This window comes from Lepisma saccharinum, chromosome 16 (genome assembly GCF_977018435.1).
Source record: "Lepisma saccharinum chromosome 16, izLepSacc3.1, whole genome shotgun sequence".
NCBI lineage: Eukaryota > Metazoa > Arthropoda > Insecta > Zygentoma > Lepismatidae > Lepisma > Lepisma saccharinum.
This window is the reverse complement of record NC_139244.1, coordinates 22,479,210-22,506,146: the sequence shown is the minus strand read 5'-3', so window position 1 is coordinate 22,506,146 and position 26,937 is coordinate 22,479,210. Positions and strand designations below refer to the sequence as shown.

Here is a 26,937-nt window from a genome sequence, read left to right as displayed (position 1 = left end):
AGTCCTGATTTGGCACCCAATGACTTCTTCTTGTTCCCGAATGTCAAGAATAAATTGCGTGGACAACGATTTTCGTCGGCGGAAGACGCCGTTGATGCGTTCAAAAACCATATTATGGAGGTGTCTCAAGAAGATTGGAAAAACTGCTTTGACAAATGGTTCGAACGAATGCAAAAGTGTATTGACCATAAAGGAGAATACTTCGAAAAACAATAAAGCAGTTTTCAATGCCAAATTCCCGTTTCTTCATTGTTAGGCTCAAAATATAAATAGTGACCCTCGTAGTGGCTGCCAAAAAGAGAGGATAAAGTGATGAAATTATGAATGTTTATCCTTTCTACCTGTAGCTTAATCACCTCTTACTTCTTTGAATACTTATTTATGTGTACCTAACAATTAAGTGCAGGTTTGAACTTGTTCAATAATAAAAACCACTTCTATTTTTCTTCTATCTAATATCTATTTTTTATACATCGCTTTCATCTTCTCCAAATCTTTCTATCACATTTTTACTTTCACTTAATCGATATTTATCCTCCGACAATTAATTTATATTCTTTCATCTTGTGCTGTCATATGGAGGCATATGTGCTGCGACAATCAAATGATAGGAGCAAAATGATTTTTGTGTAACTCTGACAATGAAACATAGGAACAAGTGGAGGCATATGTGCTGCGACAATCAAATGATAGGAGCAAACTGAGTCTTGTGTAACTCTGACAATGAAACATAGCAACAAGTGGAGGCATATGTGCTGTGACAATCAAATGATAGGAGCAAAATGATTCTTGTGTAACTCTGACAATGAAACATAGGAACAAGTGGAGGCATATGTGCTGCGACAATCAAATGATAGGAGCAAAATGATTCTTGTGTAACTCTGAAAATGAAACATAGGAACAAGTGGAGGCATATGTGCTGCGACAATCAAATGATAGGAGCAAACTGAGTCTTGTGTAACTCTGACAATGAAACATAGCAACAAGTGGAGGCATATGTGCTGTGACAATCAAATGATAGGAGCAAAATGATTTTTGTGTAACTCTGAAAATGAAACATAGCAACAAGTGGAGGCATATGTGCTGTGACAATCAAATGATAGGAGCAAACTGAGTCTTGTGTAACTCTGACAATGAAACATAGCAACAAGTGGAGGCATATGTGCTGTGACAATCAAATGATAGGAGCAAAATGATTCTTGTGTAACTCTGAAAATGAAACATAGGAACAAGTGGAGGCATATGTGCTGCGACAATCAAATGATAGGAGCAAACTGAGTCTTGTGTAACTCTGACAATGAAACATAGCAACAAGTGGAGGCATATGTGCTGTGACAATCAAATGATAGGAGCAAAATGATTTTTGTGTAACTCTGACAATGAAACATAGGAACAAGTGGAGGCATATGTGCTGCGACAATCAAATGATAGGAGCAAACTGAGTCTTGTGTAACTCTGACAATGAAACATAGCAACAAGTGGAGGCATATGTGCTGTGACAATCAAATGATAGGAGCAAAATGATTCTTGTGTAACTCTGACAATGAAACATAGGAACAAGTGGAGGCATATGTGCTGCGACAATCAAATGATAGGAGCAAAATGATTCTTGTGTAACTCTGAAAATGAAACATAGGAACAAGTGGAGGCATATGTGCTGCGACAATCAAATGATAGGAGCAAACTGAGTCTTGTGTAACTCTGACAATGAAACATAGCAACAAGTGGAGGCATATGTGCTGTGACAATCAAATGATAGGAGCAAAATGATTCTTGTGTAACTCTGAAAATGAAACATAGGAACAAGTGGAGGCATATGTGCTGCGACAATCAAATGATAGGAGCAAACTGAGTCTTGTGTAACTCTGACAATGAAACATAGCAACAAGTGGAGGCATATGTGCTGTGACAATCAAATGATAGGAGCAAACTGAGTCTTGTGTAACTCTGACAATGAAACATAGGAACAAGTGGAGGCATATGTGCTGCGACAATCAAATGATAGGAGCAAACTGAGTCTTGTGTAACTCTGACAATGAAACATAGCAACAAGTGGAGGCATATGTGCTGTGACAATCAAATGATAGGAGCAAAATGATTCTTGTGTAACTCTGAAAATGAAACATAGGAACAAGTGGAGGCATATGTGCTGCGACAATCAAATGATAGGAGCAAACTGAGTCTTGTGTAACTCTGACAATGAAACATAGCAACAAGTGGAGGCATATGTGCTGTGACAATCAAATGATAGGAGCAAACTGAGTCTTGTGTAACTCTGACAATGAAACATAGGAACAAGTGGAGGCATATGTGCTGCGACAATCAAATGATAGGAACAAACTGAGTCTTGTGTAACTGTGACAATGAAAAATAGGAACAAGTGGAGGCATATCTGCTGCGACAATCAAATGATAGGAACAAACTGTGTCTTGTGTAACTGTGACAATGAAAGATAGGAACAAGTGGAGGCATATGTGCTGCGACAATCAAATGATAGGAACAAACTGAGTCTTATGTAACTGTGACACTGAAACATAGGAACAAGTGGAGGCATATGTGCTGCGACAATCAAATGAAAGGAGCAAACTGAGTCATGTGTAACTTTGACAATGAAACATAGGAACAAGTGGAGGCATATGTGCTGAGATAATCAAATGATAGGAACAAACTGAGTCTTGTGTAACTGTGACAATGAAACATAGGAACAAGTGGAGGCATATGTGCTGCGACAATCAAATGATAGGAACAAACTGAATCTTGTGTAACTTTGATAATAAAACATAGGAACAAGTAGTAGAGGGATATGTTGCTCTAACAGTGAAATGATAGTAAAAAAAAATGTCTCTTGTGTAACTAGTCTCGTCTTCTGTGGTCAGACAGAGTAACAGAAACAAGTGGAGGCATATGTTGCTGTGCCAATGAAGTGACTGGAACAAACAGAGGGTTATGTTATGTATCTGTGACAACAGTATATAGGAACAGTCGAAACACGTCTTGCTGTAGCAAAGAAAGGAAGAGAACAGACATGTTTTTTTTTAACTGTACTGTCGCAATAAAAGTACATTCATGTGTTATAATGGCAGTGAAAGGATATGAACAATGGGTGTGTGGTTGCTATGACAATAAAATATACAGGTGCACATAATGGTTAGATCCAGTCCAGATTAGCCTTTATGTGCATAAAGTGGACTTAAAACTAACACTCCGACAATATAACATAGGGAGAAATGGAGGGTTGGGTCTCTGCGCCTACAAAGATTGGAAAGAAGCTGAAGGCTTGTTCTATCGTTTCAACGAAAGATGGAAACAAAAAAAATAAAGAACGTGTTGTTACTACAATGAAAGATAGGTGCATCATTGCCATAATAAAGCATAATTGCAAATGTAACGTTTGGTGTCATAATAGAGGATAGGTGAAAGAGAAATAATTGTGTTGTCACGGGATAAAATGGTAACAGCAAATGGAATGTTTGCGTTTGTGCGTCAGTAAAGGATAGAGTAAAAGGAGTATTACGTTGTTACGCATGACTATACAAGATTGTGAGACGTGCAATTCAAAATGTATTACTCCTTACCTGGAAATTGAAAATGGATGGGACCACTTTGAGCGTTCGGGTGTTGACCACTCGGAGAACTTCCAAGTCCTTCAATCCTTCTGTCGGGAGCTGAGTGATGGAGGTGTTGGACAAGTCTCTGAAAGAAACGGAATTATTAATGAAATGTAACATTCTTGCTATAGACCGTCTGCTTCAGTCGGGACCACCGACGCAATTCCGCATGCGTTGACTGGACGAGTCCAGTGGCAAAATAGGGGTGGAACGGATAAGGGATACAGGTTCCGTGGAAATCGTTTTATGCTGAAACAACATTGAAGTCCACACGTTGTAACGTCACCGGCAATACGAGGCACATGTAAAAAAAAAAAAAAAGGTCGATATTTTTTTACTTGCGACTGGCAACACTGACGAAGCTGCGCGTGCACGGAAGCATGCTTTAGTATTCTGTGCCTGCAACAGAGGTATATTTCTCAGTGTGGAGGTGCGTACGTGCGTGTAGCAGGAAGTTGAAATGGCTGCTGTAATAGAAAATCCAGCCAAATCATGGCAACCGTGTTCTGGGACCAAAAAAAAAGTGCCAATTGGTTATTACAGAGCATAAAATTAAGCGAGAAAATGTTTATTTTGATGCTATACAAGTGCGTACCCTGGCTATTTTTCTACATAGTCACCATGTCGCTCCATGCATCTTTGTTACCGTGGAACAAGTTTACGTAGACCCTCTGCGTAGAAATCTGCCGCCTGGGATCTCAGCCAGTCGAGAACTGATGTCTTGAGAACTTCGCTATCATCGAAACGTTACGAAGCAAGCCACTTTTTGAGATGAAGGAACAGAAAGTAATTACTTGGGGCAAGATTGGGACTGTATGGTGGGTGATTAAAACGTTCAGCAACAGTACGGTCAGCTGTGTGTGGTCGTTGTCATGAAGAAGCAGAATTCCATACCGTAACATTCCTCTTCACCGGTTTTGGATGGAACGTCGCAGATTAGACAGTGTTTGGCAATACATGACTGTGATGGTCCCTGTTCCAGAAATTCGACGAGGATTACACCGTTTTGGTCCCAAAACATAGTTGCCATGATGTGGCTGGATTTTCTATTACAGCAGCCATTTCAACTTCCTGCTACTCGCACGTACGCACCTCCACACTGAGAAATATACCTCTGTTGCAGGCACAGAATACTAAAGCATGCTTCCGTGCACGCGCAGCTTTGTCAGTGTTGCCAGTCCAAAGGAAAAAAATCGGCCTTTTTTTTTTTTTTATATGTACCTCGTACATTAAGGAGTTAGGGGTTAAGAGTTGAGTGGTGATTAAGAGCCATCATAAACACGACAAAGTGAGCTAAAAACAGAACAACCAAACTCATACAGAGGAAATACTGATCCGCGGCCTACAGATGTTTCTGCCTGCTTCCTTTCTAACTCGTCTTCTGTGGTCAGACAATAACAGTGTTGAGAATGAGTTACGGCTTACTTAGTTAGCTGCTAAAAGTAATGCCAATTCACTGTATACCCTTTATTGACTATTAACTCATCTTAAAAGCTGTTACATCATGACTAGCAGATCATTACCATTAAACTATTGTATCATGTATTATAAACAGTCTTTGGAATGTTACTTTTTTCAAAAGTAACCGAGTTACAATTACTTCACTCAGAGAGAGTTATAGGTACAGTTACTCATTTTGAAATAACACTGTTACAGTTACAGATCTATGGGCAGGTAGTGACTCGAGAGGGCTCGACCAATGAACGAGTGAGAGGAAATGGGAGGGGGCAAGGCGATTGCAGCTACCAATTGTTTGCAGCAGCTCGTACTGTTTCGCTCCGCCCACTTGCTTTCTCCCCTTCTCTACAGTTATGTGCGGCGTTGCTCCAGACCCCTGGGTCGGAGTATAGAGAAGGTGTAACACATTTCTTGCAAGCAACCAGGGTGTCCAAGTATAGATAGGAGACATGGGTTAATCTGTTAACGATCTTAATATTTGACAACATAAAAGGAATATCGAGATAAGTTACCGTATGAAAATTAAGTGGATTCCATCTAACCATATGCTTCTTCACGAATGTTTGTTCCAGCCTAAATATAAAGTTCCTAAATTTTCCCTAATGCCTATATTTTGAAGGTACTATTAGTCATTATAGTTCTCAAACAATTGAAAAACGGATTCACAAATAACCTAATCATCAAACATATGCTACTAGAAAGCAGGGTACAGAAAATTATAACAGTTAAGTATCCAAGCAAAGTGACCTGTGATTGAATGTAAGGTTGCGTTAAATGAGTATGTAAAAAAATTATTGCTGCATTACACAATTATTCTTGCTTCCCGCACGGTCGATTGTGCTGTTAGATTAAGTGAATAATAATAAAAAGCACGAGAGCAGTATTTGAAAATAAGATCCTTAGGAAAATATTTGGACCTAAAAGGGATGAGGATCCAGGTGAGTGGAGAAGGTTACATAATTTAGAAGTACATAGTTTGAATTCATGTCCAGATATTATTAGAATGATCAAGAAGACTTAGGTGGGCAGGCCATGTGGTACGAATGGGAGAGGAAAGAAGAGTTCACAGGATTCTTGTTGGGAAACCTGATGGTAGAGGCCTGTAGGAAGGCCAAGACGAACATGGAGGGATAATGTTGAGATTCACCTAAAGGAAATTGGCAGGGATGGAAAAGAGTATATAGATCTTGCTCAGGATAGGGACAGATGGAAGGTCTGTATTGCTGCAGCCATGAACCTTCGGGTTTAAGAAGGCTAGAGACTTAGTTAGAGACCAGCAGCTTCTTAGTTGCCAAAGCTCTATAATCAAAAGATATCGGGTTCGAGTATCGATGAGTTTACATTTGAATGTGTTACGTTCCTAGGAACTTTCCTCACCCTTTACTCCTTTAGTCGGGAGCATTGAGGCTCTAAAAGGTTTACACTGAAACCTATCTTCAGGGTAGGTGTAGAACAAATCCAACCAAAGTCGTGAAGTTTTAATCAAATGTTTATTTACCGCTTGAGTACTTACAGCCAGTGGTTAGGTAAATCGTAACTGGAACTTGGAGATCAATTGTTAATAGATAATTTAAAACTTACTAGAAAGGTCAAACTAGGGTGGCCCAAAAACCTAGGTTTTACAGAAGAGCGGCATACACCTATTCACTTCTTCCTAGACTTGAAATTATCACCCGAGACCGCCAATTTAGGCTTTTACAGAAGAGCGGCTAACACCTGTTCACTTCTTCCTAAATTGGAACTTATATCCCATTCGGCTAACCTAGGTTTTACAGAAGAGCGGCTTACACCTATTCACTTCTTCCTAGACTGACACCAGAAGAGACCCCCATACAGACCAAACTGCTTCGTATTTATACCCAAAGTTCCAGCCTCGAACACCTGTCTTTAGGTAATTTCTTATTACAATACTCCAAATTACAACAGAAGGATATTTGAAAAATAAATAGTTTGGCTATTAATCATTTACAAAGAAAGTTTACATATTCATTTGAGTTAACAATTATTTCTTTAACGTTGATAAAATCTTACATTTTGGAAATATACAAATTTAAATGTTCCGACATTTTTTTAATTACAATTAGGTTAGTTCATCAAATATTGATAATCTTTGATTGGTAAATCTATATTTACATCATAATAATGCCAGTTGTCTTAAGCAAGCAGACTTCATTAGATTGCTGCAGAAAGGTTAATACATTAGTTCAACAACGCCTTGATTGGCGGGTTCATATTTGCGTCACAACATGTAGTATCATAGACATTAACAAGAACTCGAGGTAACACTATATCAATTTTTATTTTAACATGGAATTGCAAAATTATAAAATAAGTAAGGTCGTAACAAATGGTTTCTATCGTATTTTAGCTCTTGTCTCAAAGGTGGCTTAAACTTATTTTCTTCATATATATATTTCTTTTATATATATATATAAAAGAAATATATATATGGCCCGATGGCGCAGTGGTAGCGTCGTCGCCTTTTAATCAAGGGGTCCCGGGTTCGATACCAAGTGGTTCGGATCCCACTTTAAACTGTAGAACCAGTCCCGATCAGCCTTACTGTGCATAAAGTGGACTTAAAACAACATATCAATCAATCAATCAATCAAATAGTCTTAACATTAAGTTTTGAACCCGCACTAAAAGAGACAATTCGTTACATGGTAAACGACAACGCGATATCATCCGGGCAGAAAATTGTAAAGTGAATTTTGTATATGACGATCAAAACACAGGCGACCGGAAGGATATCTGGTGCCACAGGCGCGTACTAACACCTAATGGACTCGCTCCGAGAGTAATTAATTGCTCGCGAACTTCCGTGTAACAGAGCGATGATGTTAATTAAGCCATATCTCTGGCGATTTGACAAATTAACAACGACGCTTCATAGCGTAATCAGTACGGTTAATGCGGGTGAACAACTATTGAAAAACGACCCAGAATCATACCCCCGCAGTCAAGTCAACGTGGGGGATGATGGGAAAAGTCTCGTACTTCGATCTATACACAGAAAAATAGGAGCCAAGCGAGTCTTCACACGTCATGAATGAATTTTGTCAAGTACTGAGCTGCCAGAATTCGGTCTCTCGAAAATTAATAACGACTAAGTGTTGCCAACCCAAAACTGTTGCATGAAAGCACAGTTCAAAGCAAGTTTCCAGAGCATGCCCTAGAAGTGACAGCAGGGCACTCGCACCAGGCCTTGTGCTTCAGAGGCCACAGAGCTGGTCAGAAGCCCTAAAAGAATCAAGAGCAGCTTATAATCTCAATGTGAATTACGTTAAAATCCAAGGAGGCAAACTGTTTTGTTTTTTGAAATATCGATGGTTACTGAAAACAAAAAAACAAACCCCAAAACCTCCACATTGAAACATGTTATAAATACAGTTGCGCCAAAATATACAGTACTGAAATAAAAAGATGAACAAAAGTATAAGACATGTTACAATGTAGTGACTGGTCTATATGCAACCCAAATAACAATCGTGAATTTTGGGTTGCATAACTGTCAGGAAACCTAAGGTTAGGTTAGGGCATGTGGAGTGGACGATTGTCATTTGAGTTGCATATAGACCAGTCACCTTTTTCAAACTCGGTCCACCTTCACGACCGCTTCCGTATGAGCGGAAATAATGCTCAACTATGAATACTTTTTCCTTCGTCGAGAGACCCATTTCCAACAACAACTGCACAACACAACTTCCTTTTCACTACTGCGAACACGTGCAGCTGGAGCTATGCCCCGTCGACAAACGCAACCACGTGTTCGAGATGCGCGAGTTTCAGTACTGTATATTTTGGCGCATACCGTACTTCAGTGTCAATCAAAATATTTTTGTATGCACCCACCAATCACATAAAATGGCATGGTGATGTGAAAATCTAAGTTAATGTACTAGCGTTTCGGTGAAACTAGCCAATCTCCGTAGCAGTGGTTAGAACAGCGAGTTGCGACGGCAGGGGGTCTATGGTTCGAATCCCGGTCTGGACATGGGTGTTCTTTGTTATCAATTTCATCATATCATCATTCATCCTCTACATCTCGATTAGCCAATAGTGGCAGAAAAGCGACACTCAATAAATAAAGACAATAAAATAAAGTAACTTTCCTCATTGCATTAATCAATATTTCTACATAATTTGGCAAAATTTCGGGACGGAACCAGGTCCTGAAGCTCTAATCTTATTTTGAACAGAATTCACTTTCAGAATTTAGTGCAACTGAAAATCCATAAGATTCAAAACTTCATTTTTTCTACTACTTTAATGGGAAGAACAATCTGTCCAAATTCACGGTATAAGAAATTTTGGAGTTTCTAATTTGTCACAATAAGTTGAAATTAAGTTGATTTATTATTTGTAGCTATTATAAGTCTTTCATGAAGCACTAGGGTTGACTAATATAGAATTTAGTGATAGTCAGCCATGATGCTACACTGATACGTAAGACAAAAAACCTAAGATCTATTTACTGGTTATAGGTCTACCTATGGCCTCTATCAATATCCTAATGTAGAACTTCCCCGAATATAGCGCCCTCGGAAAATATCCGAACTACAGACTTCCCCACGACTTAATTCTATCACAAATAATAGGTTTATCTGTGATTCCACACTAGCGCCACTGCTTTCATGCCAGAGCTACAAACATGATGTTGGATCAGTACCAATTTTGATCCACATCAGTTGCTTCTGATAAGAGTTTTACACTTATGACGTCAGTAACATGCAACTACGTTTTACACAAATGCACAATAGTCACTTCAGAAATAAAAGAATTTAAACATGGAAGAATATCAATAAGGAAATAAATATTTTTCGTGTAAAGGAAAGACATAACGAGGCAACCATAACGGTGTGGAACTGTCTTGCATTTAGTTCCATACAGAGGCGTACAATACTTGCTTGGTTTCGGAGAATAAATGTTTCTGGTACTAATTGAGGCTATTAAAGAAAACAGAATAACAAACTCAGTAAATTAACGGAAAACATCAAGAAACTCTGTGAAAGCAATGATGATTTTGAATTGCCTGATGATATTTTGGATCCATAATTTTTTTAATAAAAAAATAATGGGTACAAAATTCTTATCTGAAATAAAAATAAAACAAACTGCTTGTTACACATTTAACTTGCTACATTACAACACTGTAACATTGACAATATCCACTCTATAAATTATTCTTTCTTTGTTTAAAAAAATTACCATTGTTATAACTGTATCTTTAATCAAACTAAAAATAAATGTCTGATGAAGAGAGCGTGTGTTCTCCTGAAACGCCACAACGAAAAACTGTTTATTTATGCTTGTAATAACCTTAGACTACAAGAAAAATAACAAAATCAGGACAAAGAAACGCATTATTCCAACTAACTAACTCTCTAGCCTTCTTAAACCCGAAGGCTTATAGCTGCAGCAAAACAATCCTTCCATCTGTCTCTATCCTGGGCCAATCCAATCTCTTCCATCCTTAACGATTTCCTTTAGACCATCTCTTCGACTTGGCCTTCCTACAGGTATCTTATTATTATATTTATTATTTAACGTATTATTCTAATTATTAGTAATTGTACTTACAAATCTCTCAGACTTCTCAATCCCACAAAAGCCTCAGGGTCTATGTGCTTCAGATTTTGGTTTCCATTGAGACTTCTGCAAATACAACAAAGAGATCAATTATTGGAGAGTATATGATTGTTATTATTTTTACAATACTTCTTTAGGTTGAACTTGAAAATGGGGATGTTGATAAAACAAATAGATAAAACAATGAGACATTATCGGGACGTTAGTTGCAACAGATTTTTGTAATTTGTAATTTTACACTTTTAACTTATGTTGAATAACATCCACATGTAAATTAGAATACGTTTCAAAATGTACTAGCTATAACTTTTTATATGAAACCAATTTCATATCACATACAAAGAGTAATAAATATACGATCATAAACAGTTGATAATATAACCCTATTCATACTGCCTACAAACCGATAAAGAGTTGGCAAAAATAGCTACAAAGGATATCTAGTAGTCTATTTAGGAAGTATAGAATATCATGCAACATCTTGACATGTTTCTAATTAAAAATAATTGGAACAAATGTAAAGTATAAAAGCGACTATTTTTTTTAGAGTTTTTTAACATTCAGTAACACACATTAGCTTTGAAATTGAGGTACTACTGTAGTGCCACCCTAAATTGTTTTTTTATTATATATTTTTGGCTTTTCGTTTTCCTTTATCACTTAGAAGTTTGTAGGAATTCCTTTTTATTCAAAGTCGCACCCAATCCGTTGCTTGGCATGCTTCTTCTTTTCCTTTTATTGTGTATTAGTGTGTGTGCGTTAGGGCCACTGGACAAGGCTAAAAAACCGGCAATACGGAAAGATCACGGGTAACTTTTTTTGGAGTCTTTGGGGTGGACGAAGGGACAACAAGATAGAGGTGAAAGGAGGGAGGGTGCATGTGAGAAGGTGTAGAAACACTTTGTGTGTGTGCGTACAGGGACGCAGGGCGGTGCTTTGGAGGAGACAAGTAGGTGAAATGCGGTTGGTGTGCAGGTGGCAAAGGTGCGTGTGATATATAAATTGATACCACTCCACCCCGGCCTAGAGGACGAAGGGCGTTCCGGGCCCAAAGCCGGAACAACATCAGCCAGCCTAGAGGAAGGTGAAAGGAAGCTGGGACCTGGAGCCGTGACCAACCGCCCCCTTATCCCCTCCAACAACGGCCCACAACCTCTCCTCCATATAAAGGAAGAACAGTGCGTGAGTGAGGAACGGAAGTGATTCTATGTACGGTGCACCACATAGGGACCCCCCCTTCAACTTTAACTTATGGCCATGAGAGTTGCATAACAGTTACTTCTTTTTGTGTTGTATGTGCTATGCCGGGTTATTGTATATTTTTTATTATCAATAATAATCTATTTACATGTTCAGAGTAACATTCAAGTTTTTTTACATATTACCCCCCCCACACACACACACTACATAGTATTGTTAATACACTAAAATTTCAGTCATTTTACCACAGTAATTTCTAAGACACAAATCATTATATGACACTTACATGTCAACTATATAACTTACTCTAATGGGATAGGAAAGCAACAAAACAAACAGTGAGATTAATAGGCCAGAAAAAGCTTAAAGGCTGATGCAGAAAAGTCTAACATGATTCTTAGGATGGCTAACTAACATGGAAGGCGTAGAGCGGAAGAAGAAATATGTTTTATTGGACGAAAAGATAGCGAGGCACACTAATAAGTATGAGGAGAGTGGTGATATTCCTAAAGTTTTAAGACCAGTGTCATAATGTTTTGAAATTTGACTAAGTTCATAATTATATTATTAATTGACGAAGCTCTTTTTAGTTAAAAATTGTGCAGTATGTATAGTCGCATAAAAAACAGGTCACACTTTTATTATTAAATTGAATGTAATTACACGACGACTTTAATCATGTCTGAATGTCTATATGTTCTAACTGACATGCTTCAATCTGAACTGCAACTTTTAAATCATCAGTGACCAGTCTCAAGTCTGGAAATGAGTCCTTTTAAAATTTCGTTAAAAAAACTCAGGAAGGGTAAGAGAAGGTAGAAAAATATGTTCCCAATTAGGACAATATAATGTTATATTGTCCTAATATAACATTATAGTAATAATATAGTGTTATTCGTGTTCAGGTAGCAAGCGTTCGCAATTAGGACTGCTCGCAATTAGGTGTTATCAATCACCGCAAGACAGACTGATCAATCAAGAAGATATTACTTGCTATACCTATCAGTCCAGCAAATTTCATCTTTGTAGCTCTCATACTTTCTGAGAAATTGATCTTGTACAGAGATGGTCACAAGCGTCACACAAAAGTGCATTATCTCAGATTTTGCTGACCAGTACCCGAAGTAAGGTCAGTTACAGTGCACATTTCCCCGGAGCGTACAAGGAATAGCACTCATTTACACATGTCCTAGGTATAAATGGATGCCCAGCAGTTAATACTCTCCTGTCTTGCCTTATGTGCAGGTGCCACACGAAACATCCTACGAGAAGCTGGAATTTTCTTTTGGTCTCAATCAGCGTCTCCTCTATGGTAGTAAAAGCTGTCATTGCCTTGCGTCTCTTGCTCCCGTCACAAAATAAACCAAGATTAACACCAGCCCGGAAACCTTACGTTCCACTCGGGAACTTTATCTCACACTCAGCTTAATATTACATTCTTGGCCGGTGGAAAAGTGATCCGTATGAGGTCGTTGCAGCGAATGGCAACGATAGAAGACTCTCATAAGACGCAGATGAAATACTACTGCAGTTTTACTCAAGGACAATAGAAGGAGCAAGACTGTTCAATTGCCTCGGGAAGTATTATCCGCAAGTTCCTAGTAGTTTAGTAGCACACCAAGAGATGTCTCTGTCTTAAGCAACGTTCCTTCAACAATGAATCATACCTATATATTGTAGTTATACGAAAGAGGAAACGAAAGGAAACTCTAGCACTGAGATAGACAAAACGTAGTAAGCTAAATTAACGTTATTTCTCCACAAAAATTAGTTGTTATATTTTACTTCGCTTTTCTGCCACCTTTTGGCAAATCGCGGAGATGATGAATGGTGATAAAATGAAATGGAAGAAGGGACAATCACTAACATATATGGACGACACAACACGAGCCTCACTGTGAGTACAGAGCCAGTATAGGAAGCAGTCCTGGCCTTTGTTAAAGTATCATCCCAGCATTCATCTGGAGTGAAGGGGAAAACCACATACTTCTGGCCGCAGGATATGAACTTGGTACCTTCCTAATGTATAATAACATCCCAGAAATATATTTTGTAATATTTAAGATTTCTTTGATTTGATTTAGGTTATTTTTAGTCACTTTTCTGTCCCTTGTTACAAATTGCGACGATGGAGATGAATGGTAACAAGATTGGATGAAGGAAGGAACATTCACAGACGCAAATGGACGACACAACCCAACTTTACAAAAGATTATCGTGACTGTGGGTCTAGTCGCCAGAGTGTACGTACTATGTGCAAGAGGGATTGAGACTTGAATTCCTTCTGAAGAGGTTGCCTCCCCGATGACGCAGTGGTAGCCTTGTAATCAAGGTGTCCAGGTTCGATACCCGCTGGAGGCACATAGTGGTTCGGATCCCACTTTTATCTGTAGGTCCAGTACCGATTAGCCTTCCTGTGCATAAAGTGGACTTAAAATACCAACTCAAACAATCAAAACCTTCTGAAAAGGACACCCCGAGATAGTCAAGAATTAAAAAGTAACACGAGATAGTCAAGAATTAAGCAAGTAACAAAGTACTACAATACAAAAGAAAACGGTTATTGTTTTTTTTAAATATAGGCACGTATACATTCCTTAAAAAAGTACCCGGAATTTGGCTGGTAAAAGTCCCACATTGGAGGTATCGAGAATTCAGTTTGTCCGTAGAATGGCAGCACTGTACTGAATGACCACGAAGAGGGGTTAGAGTAATCTATCCATCAGTTTGTGCACAGCAGCTGTTTACGTTAGTTGTGTTGACTAGTGTCCTGCGATTTGCAGAATGGAGACATATATCGAGCAAAGAATTTGTTTGAAATTTTGTGTTGACAACGGACTGTCGTATGCTGAATCATTGAAAATGCTACAAAAGGCCTTGGGTGATTCGCGTCTGTCGAAAACACGAGCGTATGAATGGTACAAGGCTTTCAAAGAAGGCAGAGATGATGTTGCTGATTTGCTCCGTTCTGGTCGACCTTCCACGTCGACGACTGACGAAAACGTCGGAAAAATAAGGACAATGGTGCTTGAAAACCAGCGTGTGAGTGTGAGAGAGGTGGCTCGTGAACTTGGCATATCACACATGCCCGTTCACAACATTTTGACTGATGTGTTAGGCATGAAACGCGTCGGGGCACGACTTGTTTTGAAGGAGCTGGATTTTCTGCAAAAAGCACATCGCAGGGATGTTGCTGAAGACATGATTTCGCGAGCCCCTAGTGACTCAACCTTCAAGAAACGCGTTAAAACTGGTGATGAGACACGGGTGTATGAGTATGACATGCAAACAGGTCAACAATGTTGTTCGGAATGGCGCTTCGAAAATGAACCAAAACCCCAAAAACCACGAAAAAGTCGCTCAAAAATTAAGGTCATGCTCATTGTTCTCTTTGATTATCGTGGTGTTGTGCACCCAGAATTCCTTCCAGCGGGACAAACTGTGAATAAAGAGTTTTATGTAACCGTTATGAGGCGTCTGCGTGAGAATGTTCGCCGGAAAAGACCAGAGTTATGGAAAAACAATTCTTGAATTTTGCACCAGGATAATGCGTCGTCGCACACGTCGACTCTTGTTCGCAAGTTTTTGGCCATAAACTCAACACATGTCCTCGCCCAAGACCCATATTCTCCAGATATGGCTCCGTGTGATTTTTTTCTCTTTCCGTGACTCATGTTACCACTTCGGGGAAGGCGTTTGTTTTAAATCAATTGAATCCATTAAAGGAAATTCGCAGAAGGAACTCAGGGCGATACAGTCTTCTCCGTTTCAAAAGTGTTTTGAAGACTGGGTTAAGCGTTCGCATATGTGTGTGCTGCATCTGATGGGGCCTATTTTGAAGGCGACAAAATAAATGTTGATGATTAACCATGCATTTTGCGTTTTATTCACAAATTCCGGGTACTTTTTGTACGTAGTAGTATATAGGAACAAATCAGATTTGTTATGGAATAATTGAAATTCGCTAAAAAAAACCTACGAAGTGTTCCTCTTTTTTGGCAGAAAACAAAAGAAATATTAAATAAAAATGATAATTTGCAGAAATTTTAACATGTGTGGTTCAATAATTACAGACTACCATTAAATTTTCTCCTGAGTGTGGCGTATTGTACAGTGGGATCCATGAGTATTACCGTGCAAACTGTCCATGACTAATTTCATTAACTTTTTCTTACATCCTGTGTGTTTTTAAGCAATGTATTTTTATGTTTGCTGGTACAGAAGTTGTCAACAGCTTGTTTTGAGTTTTATTTCAATTCTTGAAGCTCTTATTGGGTTACCTAAATAAAGTGCACGAACATGGTGACAGACAACTGTACATTCAAGCTGTACACTCGAGAAAAAAAGTACTCAGACAATGGACTGGAGAAAAAGTAACAAAGTGACTGAGAGGCATAGCAGTTCTTTACGTGACACACACAAAATATAGCATCTATTCGAGAGAAAAAGATAAACACGAGTCATTGGAAAACCGTTCACGATTTGAAATTCGAAAGTGCTCTTTATTCCACGCTGCAGTTTCTCACGGTGAAAGCAGAAGAATGAGAGACGGGAGTAAAAGAGTTCATCCCAAGCTTTGAGATTTCCCTTTGTTACTTTTGTTAGTTTATCTGCGGCGCGGAGGAATTCCGAAAAAGTTGCCCGTGGCTTCGAGTGCGGTGCCGGTGGAAAGATGCATCCAGGTTTGAGGACTGGAGAGGAGGGGGTCGGTGTAGACCTCGTACATAGAAAGCCAGCCAGGCGGAAACCACTTGCCGCGAGCATCGAATGCGTCAGCTTCCCAAACTAGATTTCCAAACTCCACAATTCGCCGGTGTGCCCATCATGCTAACTTTATCAGCCGCACGGATGAAACGCCCCGAAACTCAGGAGAGCAGAGCGTGGTTGCATTTGGCGAGTCTCTCATTGGATACACTGTTCACCTTTGCTTCCACTTTCTGCATTCATTTCGGATCACATGGGTTCATCTACTACCAAACTATGCCTGCAATCAATGATTGGTTGAAATGAAGATTGACAAGTATCTCTGCGGTCACTGGAAATTTTTATGTGCTTACACTGCATTATGGATCAGTATCTGTATTCTCACTTCTGTAGACCATCCTGTCTATACCTTCCTTGGTGCGGTCGAAATATGTATTTCAGACAGTTCTTAAATAAAATAGGTCTTCACTGTTCAGCAGCCGTGGAAGACAAAACTAGTTAGAGAAAACAAGTTTACACGCAATAGGTGAAGTAGGTTGACATGAAACTGTACTTTTCACATCACTATTTTGTTACAGGGTGTTCGTGGCATGTTTTTGTTGGCTTTCACAACTCATAACTACATGCTTATCAATTTTGTCCGAGAGCGAGAGAGGGCGAATAAAGCTTCAACGTTGTTTGAGCAACTGACGATTTTCACAGAACCTGTTTCACTTATCCGTTCCACCCCTATTTTGCCACTCGACTCGTCCAGGCAGCGCATGCGCACTTGTGTCAATGTCCTCGACTAAGGCAGGCTAACTATATACGGTATGTATATTTAATGAAGAGAGGGAAAAGTTTTATAAATCAATGCAGAATGAAAAAAGGAAGAGAAAGAAAACAAATAAGATACAGAGAAATGAAGAGAAGTAAAATAAGTGAAAGAGCGAGAGAGAGGTAACTATTTTAACAGTGTAACAAACTCTACAAGTAACCAACAAGTGCCATGAAGGAACTCAAAGGGTGGGGGTCAGAGGCCCCACACACTCTTGTGTTGTCATTGTGAAGGTGATGTGATCAACAACATGCTCCGGTCGCCTTCCCCCAATACCCATTTATTAGAGGCTGGACAAACTCCAGGGGAATAAGATACCACTCACACGGGGATTCGAACCTTGATCTCCCGCCTGTCAGACACCCTAGTGACAGGACTCTACAACTACCAAGTAACCACGATATGGTTACTTAAAGTTGCTTCCTGCAACGATGCTACAGGTAACAGATTGCCTTCAGAGACCCACACTTCAACAGTAATTCTCACAGCTCTCAGACCATCTCACGAGCACCAATGATCGGTGGATACTGTTCCCAAACCCTTCGATCCCATCTTTCCAATACAGTGAGAGACATAGAGAAAGAACCCAGCCCGCTTGGTTATGGCTCCCAAGCGGCATTTTTCCCACGGAAATGCTCGTCAAGATAAATCCCGTAACGGCATCCTGTCCCGGTTATTGATGCTGGGCGGGGAATCTGGGGAATAAATACTCACAAGGTGTCCGGGGGGATCCCCTGGGGGGGCCTTTGTTATTTCCACCTGACGATAACCACATCTGTCTATGCAGATAGGTCTCGTAGCATGTTTAGTGTGGTCATTTCTCAAATTTAAACCAATAACATTTTTGCGGGGGGGGGGAGGGAACGCTATATTCACAGTTACTATGCTGGGTCTACTCTATCGTTTTGCTGATGTGAACAACCTGCCTGATCTGGTCTATGCCACGCCCCTCAAATTTAGATACACTAAATTCGGTTCTAATTTCTTCTCGGTCATTGTTCGTCACCATTCTGAAAATGTTATACTCCTCACGAGAGACAAACTAGTAGACTATATATTCCTGCATAAAATAGTCAACGGCAAGATCAGAAGTGACAGCCTTCTTCAGGAAATTCTCTTTCGAGTGCCGTTTCGCAAAACAAGAAGCATTTAACTTTTCGCTTCTCAGAAGCCAAGATTATGCCTCATCTAGCGTTCCCTGTTCCACAGAATACAGCCAATACAATAATTTAGCAAAGCAAATAGAGATTTTAGAAAATCAGGCAGGTTTTCGAAGGCTGTCGTGTAAAAATATGTAAAGCAGTTTTTCACATGCAACTTTTTATGTCGTTATTTTCTATTGTTAGTAGATTCCAATGCAAAATGGATAATGTTGGATTTGGAATCTTGAAATAACAAACAAAATTAGAACAGCAAACATCATGTACATTCTGTCCAGGGCATCTTTGGACCAAGAGAACGAGCGCAAGTAGTGAATCGAGAGGGCTCGAACAATGAAAGTGAGAGGAGAAGCGAGTACATATAGGAGAAAACGCGGCAGTCGTTTGCTGCAGCGTGCACTGTATTGCTCCGCCCACTCGCTTTCCCCTCTTCTCTACCGTTATGCGCGGCCTTGCTCCACAGATTCCCGAGACAGAGTGTACTACGAATTGATGCGCATTGTGAAACGTAATTTACTCACGAGAACTGATCAAGGATTGTACTGAGTTTTCACTTATTGGTGTTGCGTCTGTTCTAATGGAAGCCTGGTGAACGATTTTATCCTTTGTATTTTACTAATGTCACGTAACAACAACAACAAAACTGGATACCGACGGACCAACAAAATAATTTAAACCAATGACGGAACATTGTTCTTACTTCTTCAACACCAGTATCAAATTTCACTCGTTGCTGCAACGAATAGGAATACATTTTGAAACGGCAATCTCACAAACTAATCAAATACGCAAAACAATAATCCCGCTAGAGCTCTTTTCTTGCAATTTCAGTAGGCAAACTATTCGAATTGGCTGATCGGCAAATTTCAAATCTCATTCCATCTATTTATACAATCGTCACTCGATCTCGATCGCTAAATTTTGATTCTGAAGGAAGAGAAACAAAAATTTAATGGTTAAGTTATCCACATTATTCTACTCATCTTTTGATCAGTTTTCGATCGGATGGATTGAATTCGGAATTGCTCACGTGGAACGGACAGCCTGCTCGTCAGACAAATCAGGTTTGTAGCAGAGCGCTCAATAATGCAATAATAAGCCAGTGAACGGCGCAAATGCACTTCGGGAATTCACACAGCGTTGTAAACAGTAACATCTAAATATAACACCATTAAGCCTTGTTTCCATGATATGAAAAACTCAATATGCTGACCAAGGCAGAAATTTATTTTATTATAAAACATAAACTAAACGTAACGTTTCAACCTTCTAGCAAGGTCTTCTTCAGACTCTGCACCAAGTACAAATGTAACAAGGTACAAAACAGGAAGATATATATATATATACACACACAAACATTACTCCCCTCCAGATTATTCGAAAGTTAATAATTGTAGATTAGGCACACACAGGAGTTGTACTACGTAGAATAATTTTCAGGGAAAAATGCAGGCTCGAACAGAACTCGAACCCTGGGTCACATATCCCGTTGCGGCAGCTCTGTCAGAGACGATTCCACGCAGGTAAAACAGCGATAGCGAAAGATCAGGTGAGGCCAGGCCGGCTCGGTAGCTCAGTGGTTAGAGCAATGGTACGGTATGCCAGAGACCCGGGTTCGAATCCTGGTCGAGCCTGCATGTTTCGCTGAAAAATTTCTACGTATTAGAAAGTTGTTCTGGAACATTCTAGCAGGTGGCTTTCCCTTGTCAACTGTACTTTCACCTAAAAGGCTAAACATATTTTCTTCCATCTAGAATGTGGTTGGACATCTCACGCTCTTTTTCCTTCATTTTTCTTCCTTCTCCTCTCCTCTTTCTCTCTTGTCCTTTCCACTCTTTTCAACACCTTCTTCCATTCTTTGTTTATCTTCAGTACCCCATTCCAGTTCATTGTGTCTTCTTCACCTTTCTTCTCTATTTCCTTGGCCTCCTTCCATTTTCTCACTACTACTCTCTTCTCCCTTCCTATCTGCGTAGCCTCATCCCACTCTATGTCATGTCCTGTTTCTCTCGTGTGTTTAAATATCGCATTTCTCTCTCTCTTAAGTCGTACATCATCCCTATGTTGTTTCAACCTATCTTTCAGCCTCTTTTTCGTTTCTCCTATGTACACACTATGGCATTCTTTACATTTCACTTCATAGATAATCCCTTCCTCTTTTTCTTCTCTGTTTTCCTTTTTCTTGTTAGCATTCTTTGGATGCTTCTCCCTCCCTTCCTGTAAGTTTTAATGCCCGCTTTCCTAAGCACATTGCATATCTTTTCCGTGGTCTTCCCCATACTCCTTATTCCAAACCTCCTCTCTTTTTATTTCTCTTCCTCTTTTTCTTTCTCTTCCAATTCTCCCCTGCCACTTTTCTTCCTTCTTCTGTTTATGTCCAGTCTATCCTGCTTCTCATAGCCATTCTTTTCCAGCTGTTTCCATAGGATATTTATTTTGCCTTTTTTTCACATTCTTTCGTGCATATTCTTGATTCTGTCTTCCATATTCTTTATAAAATTTCCTTTTGTCACCTCACTTACACCACTTCTTTTGTAGCAGAATACCCCTGCTGCACACACATTAGAAGAAGTGCACACTTCTATCGTCCTGTTTTGTACCTTGTTACATTTGTGCTTGGTGCAGAGTCTGAAGAAGACCTTGATAGAAGGCTGAAACGTTACGTTTGGTTTATGTTTTATAATAAAATACATTTCTGCCTTGGTCAGCATATTGAGTTTTTAGTAACATCTAGTCTTTGGGATGCGTTTGTATACAACACATTTACGCATACGTATACATATAAACTCACAGAGATCAGTGTTTCCATTTTCATCGTTTCTAGTCTACTCAAGATAATAAAGATCAGGGATGAACTGATGAAATAGATGATGGGACCTAATTTTTTCTCCAGGATTCGAACCTAGAACCTATTCTAAACTTTGCACCACGGAGCCAAGCTACTGCAGGTCTGTGATAAGGTATTTTTAGTATAATGACAATTGCCAATTGAGTAAGAGTTTTGGTTTTAAAGTCTACTTTATTCACAGGGAGGAGGCTGACCGGGACTGGACCTACAATTTAAAGTAGGATACGAAACGGGCATTGAAGCCTGAACCCTTTGATTACAAGGCGACGACGTCACCAGTACCTTATCGGGGAAGCAGAAAATTGCTAATATATATATTAGTGATCTATATTTAGACAGAGATGCCTAATTGCAGTGCTGTCATTAGAATATGGCAAGACTGTCTTTATTAAATAGTGTGGTATGTTAAATAGCGAAGAGCCTCCCCGATGACGCAGTGGTAGCGTCGTCGCCTTGTAATCAAGAGGTCCCGGGTTCGATACCCGGTGGAAGCACATAGTGGTTCGCATCACACCTTAAACTGTAGGTCCAGTCCCGATTAGCCTTACTGTGCATAAAGTTGACTTAAAACACCAAATCAATCAATTAAATAGCGACCTTATATCTACAGGTTGTTTTTTCGGAGCGGCACATTTATGAATAGAGCAAAGTAAACAATTTCACGTGCACCCCTCCACACACACACACACACACGCACGCACGCACCCCCCCCCCCCACACACAGGTGAAGCGATTATCAGCACTATTCCGGTTGTCTTTGTCCCCCAGACCCGCTCCATACAGGGACATTGTTGAAAAAATTCTCTGCTGGAATCACCTACACAGAGAACCGACTTTTTTCCTATTAACACAGGGTTTCAGACTGCGTTTACAAAAAATGCTTAAGTTTTAAGTTATTTCATTAATGTTTTGTAAACACCGACTGAACTATCGCGGCTCTTTTCCATACACACAGTGTATATATATCTACATACGTGCGCGCGCACACACACACACACACACACTCCAACAGTTCTTCAATTCAATGATATTTTGGTTTTTCGTTACTATGGTGCCGGCCTCCATGGCGGAGTGGTTACCACAGCGCGCTACGACGCCAGGGGTTCCGGGTTCGAATCTAGGCCTGGGTATGGATGTTTGTGAGAGTCCATTCATGAATTTCATTATGTCATCACTCATACCCATCTTCGCAAATTACACAAAAGTGGCACAAGAAGCGAAGCTAAATAAAGCATATCATTCAAATTAATTGTTGATTGTTTATTGAATTGGTGTTTTAAGTCCACTTTATGCACAGAAAGGCTAATCGGGACTGGACCTACAGTTTAAAGTGGGATCCGAACCACTATGTGCCTCCACCGGGTATCGAACCCGGGACCCCTTCATTACAAGGCGACGACACTACCACTGCGCCATCGGCGAGGCCCATTCAAATTAATCAATCAATTCATTACTATGGTGATTGTAGTAAAATGGTTAATATACTCATGTACCAGGTGGTTATAATTAAAGTGACGGTGTTCAGAGTGGTACAGCACGGGCTGTAATGAGAGTAGCAGTCTGAAACTTCGTAGATATGCTAATGAAGCAATGCGCTCGCGAATTATGCCAAAAAAAAAATAGTTCCAATTCTCGCCACCAGGGTAAAAAACGGCGCTGTAAGCAGTCAAAACGTGGAATTTTCCATAACTCTGACATCAAAGTCGGTGAAATTGCCTAACCATTGTGTGAGCTCCCTGGTTGTTGTTGGTGACGCTTGTTGCTTTTTCCTTTAGTAATGTTCATGTAATTCGAATAGTGAAATTGTAGCGATATTTTATTACAAAGAGTATTGTTTTCTGCGATTTATAGTGTTTTTCCTGTAACTATACCAAGTTTTGACTGCTTACAGCGCCATTTTTGACCCTGGTGGCGAGAATTGGAACTATTTTTTTTTTTTCATAATTCGCGAGCGCATTGCTTCATTAGCATATCTACGAAGTTTCAGACTGCTACTCTCATTACAGCCCGTGCTGTACCACTCTGAACACCGTCACTTTAATTATAACCACCTGATATTAAGTAACATTTGTCGATTTATTTTACTTAATTATTGCAACGAAACTGCCTCACACTGCGGACAGTTGCAACACACACATATGTATATATACATATACCTAGTCATATCATAAATTCTGTTACACAGTTTAGACAGGGATGGCAACACTGGTTGGCAAGGTAACCCCGCAATGTTGGATCAAACAACAACCAGTATCAGCAGGACTCAGGAACGGCCCAAAAGGCATAGACCACACAGGAGTTTCTCCAGAGGAATATGCCTGATTTCATTGCTCCGGCTGATTGGCCCTCCAGCAGCCCCGACCTCAGCCCATTGGACTACAGGTTGTGGTCCGTCTTGGAGGTCATGGTCTGTAGGAAGAGGCATCCAAACCTTGCGAGCCTCAAGCGTTCTCTTGTGAAGGCAGTGGCGGACTTTCCCCTCGAGACCGTGCGTGCTGCGATCAATGACTGGCCTCAGAGACTTCGGGCCTGTGTGAAAGTCAGAGATGGCCATTTTGAAGAGTGATTCGTGCTCTGTGTTGGCAAGACCTGTACCTTTGTAACATCTAAATCTTAATACATTAGCTTGAGCACTGTGCCTGTAGTTCATTATTAACTTTGTAACATAATTTATGATATACCTAGGTATATGTAGGATTAGTACATGCGGCATGTTGGCATTACGTTGGAGATTTTCAACACCTCAAGGTCACATCTAGCAATAGCTCTGGTTTATGACGTATTATGTGAAGTGTAAATACTTGGTTCTAAAATTTCAATTCTTGCATACGCATACCTTCTCGTACCTTCACCTACAATTCGGAGGAAACGACTTCAATATATCGACTCCCTCATAAAATTTGTGCTAAACGTTAAAAACTAGTGTAGGAAGATGATTACGTGAAGTGATTAATAAAATTATGTGCATGTAACTTCTTACGAAATAGTTCCGACAGTTGGACTGCATTGCGACGCTGGTCTGTCCCCTGAGGCAGAGGAAAATTCAGCCATAATGAAATTGCAAGCGAATTCACTCATTATATTAAACTGGCACTGGAGCAAAACCGACAGAGATATATGCAATTGCTTCTGATTGTGAGACCGTGTGTATGTATGCATGTATAACGCTGGCATTCTCATTATATTCTCTACAATGTAATTTCCGTGGAACATGTCTGCACGCACATATATGGGGAGACGGACACTGCTGCGCATAGGTTAAACACATGCATTGCAGTGAAGGAAATTTGAAACTGCCTAACGACATTCCTAGGAAAGGTATGTCAAACAGTCAACCAGATTTCCAATATTTTCTAGATGCCAATCTCCGTGGCGGAGTGGTTGGCACAGCGCGCTACGATGCCAGAGTTCCCGGTTCGAATCCCGGCTTGCGAAAATATTTTCTTTGCGAGTCACATCATCACTCATCCTCATCTTCGCGATTAGCCAAAGGTGGGAAGTAAGCGCAATAATATAAACCCAATCAACTGATCAATATTTTACAGACGAGGAGAAGAACACAATGATTTGTTTGGTAGCAAATGCTACATATTACGTAATCTGTAAACATACGAGTTCAATAGTACACTTTTTACACTTTATTTAAAGAGATAATGATGTAAAATGTTGCAATATCGAAAAATATGTAACTTCTTGGAAACTATCTCAGCGTTATGTGTAGAAGACACTGTTCGTCGTTGTAATGTAATCGGTAGGTTTCTGGTTCGTTACCCGATGGATGAAAATAGCACAATGGCTCGGATCCCGCTTTAAACTGTAGGTGCAGTCCCAATTAGCCTATCTGTGTATAAAGTGGACTTAAGAAAATGAAAAGCTCACAGAAACAACTGTTAATACGGTGCGAGAGGGTAAAGAGAAATGTGAGTGAACATAGGAAGGAGCACAAAAAAACAAACAACTAGAACTATGGCTATGTATAGACTATAAAAATAAAAAATGGTAGATCGACCCGGGTTCAAATCCTGGTCGAGCCTCTATTTTCCACTTAAATTTCTTTTCAATATGCTATCGTCCATAAACATATTTAAGAGCATATAAGAACTTTAAGAACTTGCAAAAAAAATATTCATAACGTTTTCATTTATATTGGTATTTACAAAGGGAGATACTCAAGGTCACCTTCTGACGTCACGTGAGTCTTGATAATGGCCTTGTTCCTACTTCTGGACAATTAGATAAAAAAGGCAAATTGAGTTTAGGTTAACCTCCTTGCATAAAATGGGCATTAATAGAACTTTACATATCATTGTCTGGTAACTTCCGCAGTAAAACTGTAGGGTAAAGATGCTCCGTGGAGTGGAAAGATTTGCATAGAAGCGTGTGGGAAGGTGCGGAGAGAGCGCTACAGGAATTCCTATTCAAAACCCTCCGAAGTTGCAACGCGGGTCGCGACAATCGGCTGCGATGCAGGGGACAAGCGGGAACTATGACGTCACGAGACGCGCTCAGAAATTATTAACGAGGGCCCTCGCATGTAACCGAATTAACGGCCCCGGAGAATTCAGCCAACTCGGTCACTGCGGGGGAAGACTGCCATGTTCACATATGGGAAGAGGGGAAGGGTGGAGTGTGTGACGTGCTGACATAGGCGAACCGCATGCAAGCGTATTCATTGCATGTACTCAAAACGGTAGATGCGTGTGCTGTATAAACTCTCCCACAAGGACAATTTGTTAAGAGGCGAATACAGTTCAGGGGCGTGCAGTTGCCCACTCCCTTGTTCGCTAGAACACCCACGCTTTCAATGTAAAGTCTCGCTTTTCTTTTCTTGGCTGTATGAGCGATAATTTCTCTTGTTTAGGAAAGTCACGTTAATATTCCAAATTGTGAACAAATATATCTGTTTATAAATCTCTTATAGCATACAAATGGATCTTCCTGAGACCTTATGACTGTCTTCTACATTCACGAATAACAGTATGTACTTTATTTCTATAGTAGGCAAGTTCATAAAATTAACAGGGAACCATTGAAGTTAAATTGTGCTCTTTTAATTCTTGCAACATGAGATATATCATATTGAGCGCTGAAGACTGGAAATCTAATTTTTAAATTGCGTAATAGTCTGCTCATCCTTCGCATACTGTATGGACTATGTATTCAGCGTAATGTATAGTTGCAACCTGCAGTCGTTGGTATCTACATAGTTTTTAAATTAAACTACATGTTCTTGAATATACTTTATAAGATTATGAATTACTTAATAGATTCGCCTGAAGTGTTGCAATATTTTAAACTTAATGTTAAGCCAATAAATTTTAGGTGTTTGCTTCCTTTTTATATTGATAAATCGAGAAACAATATACATAAATCTTCAATTGTTATCAGACTATGCACAAATTATAACAATCTTGTTCAAAAGGGAATTAAAGTAGACTTTGCGCTTCCTTTTATAACATATAGCTCAATAATAAAAAGACATATATTGTCATTGCCTAATCATTTAAATTCACAGTAAATTTGATTGAAGCTGTGTTTGTATTATATTAT

At 39.7% G+C, this 26,937-nt stretch overlaps 1 protein-coding gene and 1 non-coding gene across 2 annotated transcripts in view; one reads left to right on the top strand and one right to left on the bottom strand.

The window, feature by feature from the left end:
* LOC145999974 (lutropin-choriogonadotropic hormone receptor-like) overlaps positions 1-26,937 on the bottom strand; it is a 304,703-nt gene that overhangs the window by 14,239 nt on the left and 263,527 nt on the right. Inside the window, exons 9-10 of the mRNA XM_083137268.1 lie at positions 10,650-10,724; positions 3,576-3,693 (exon numbers count right to left, since the gene is read on the bottom strand). Coding sequence (XP_082993394.1) covers positions 3,576-3,693; positions 10,650-10,724 — 193 coding nt within the window. The remainder of the gene's footprint in view (positions 1-3,575; positions 3,694-10,649; positions 10,725-26,937) is intronic.
* On the top strand, positions 20,102-20,173 carry TRNAT-GGU (transfer RNA threonine (anticodon GGU)). The gene has a single exon. It is a non-coding gene; the product is annotated as a tRNA-Thr (tRNA).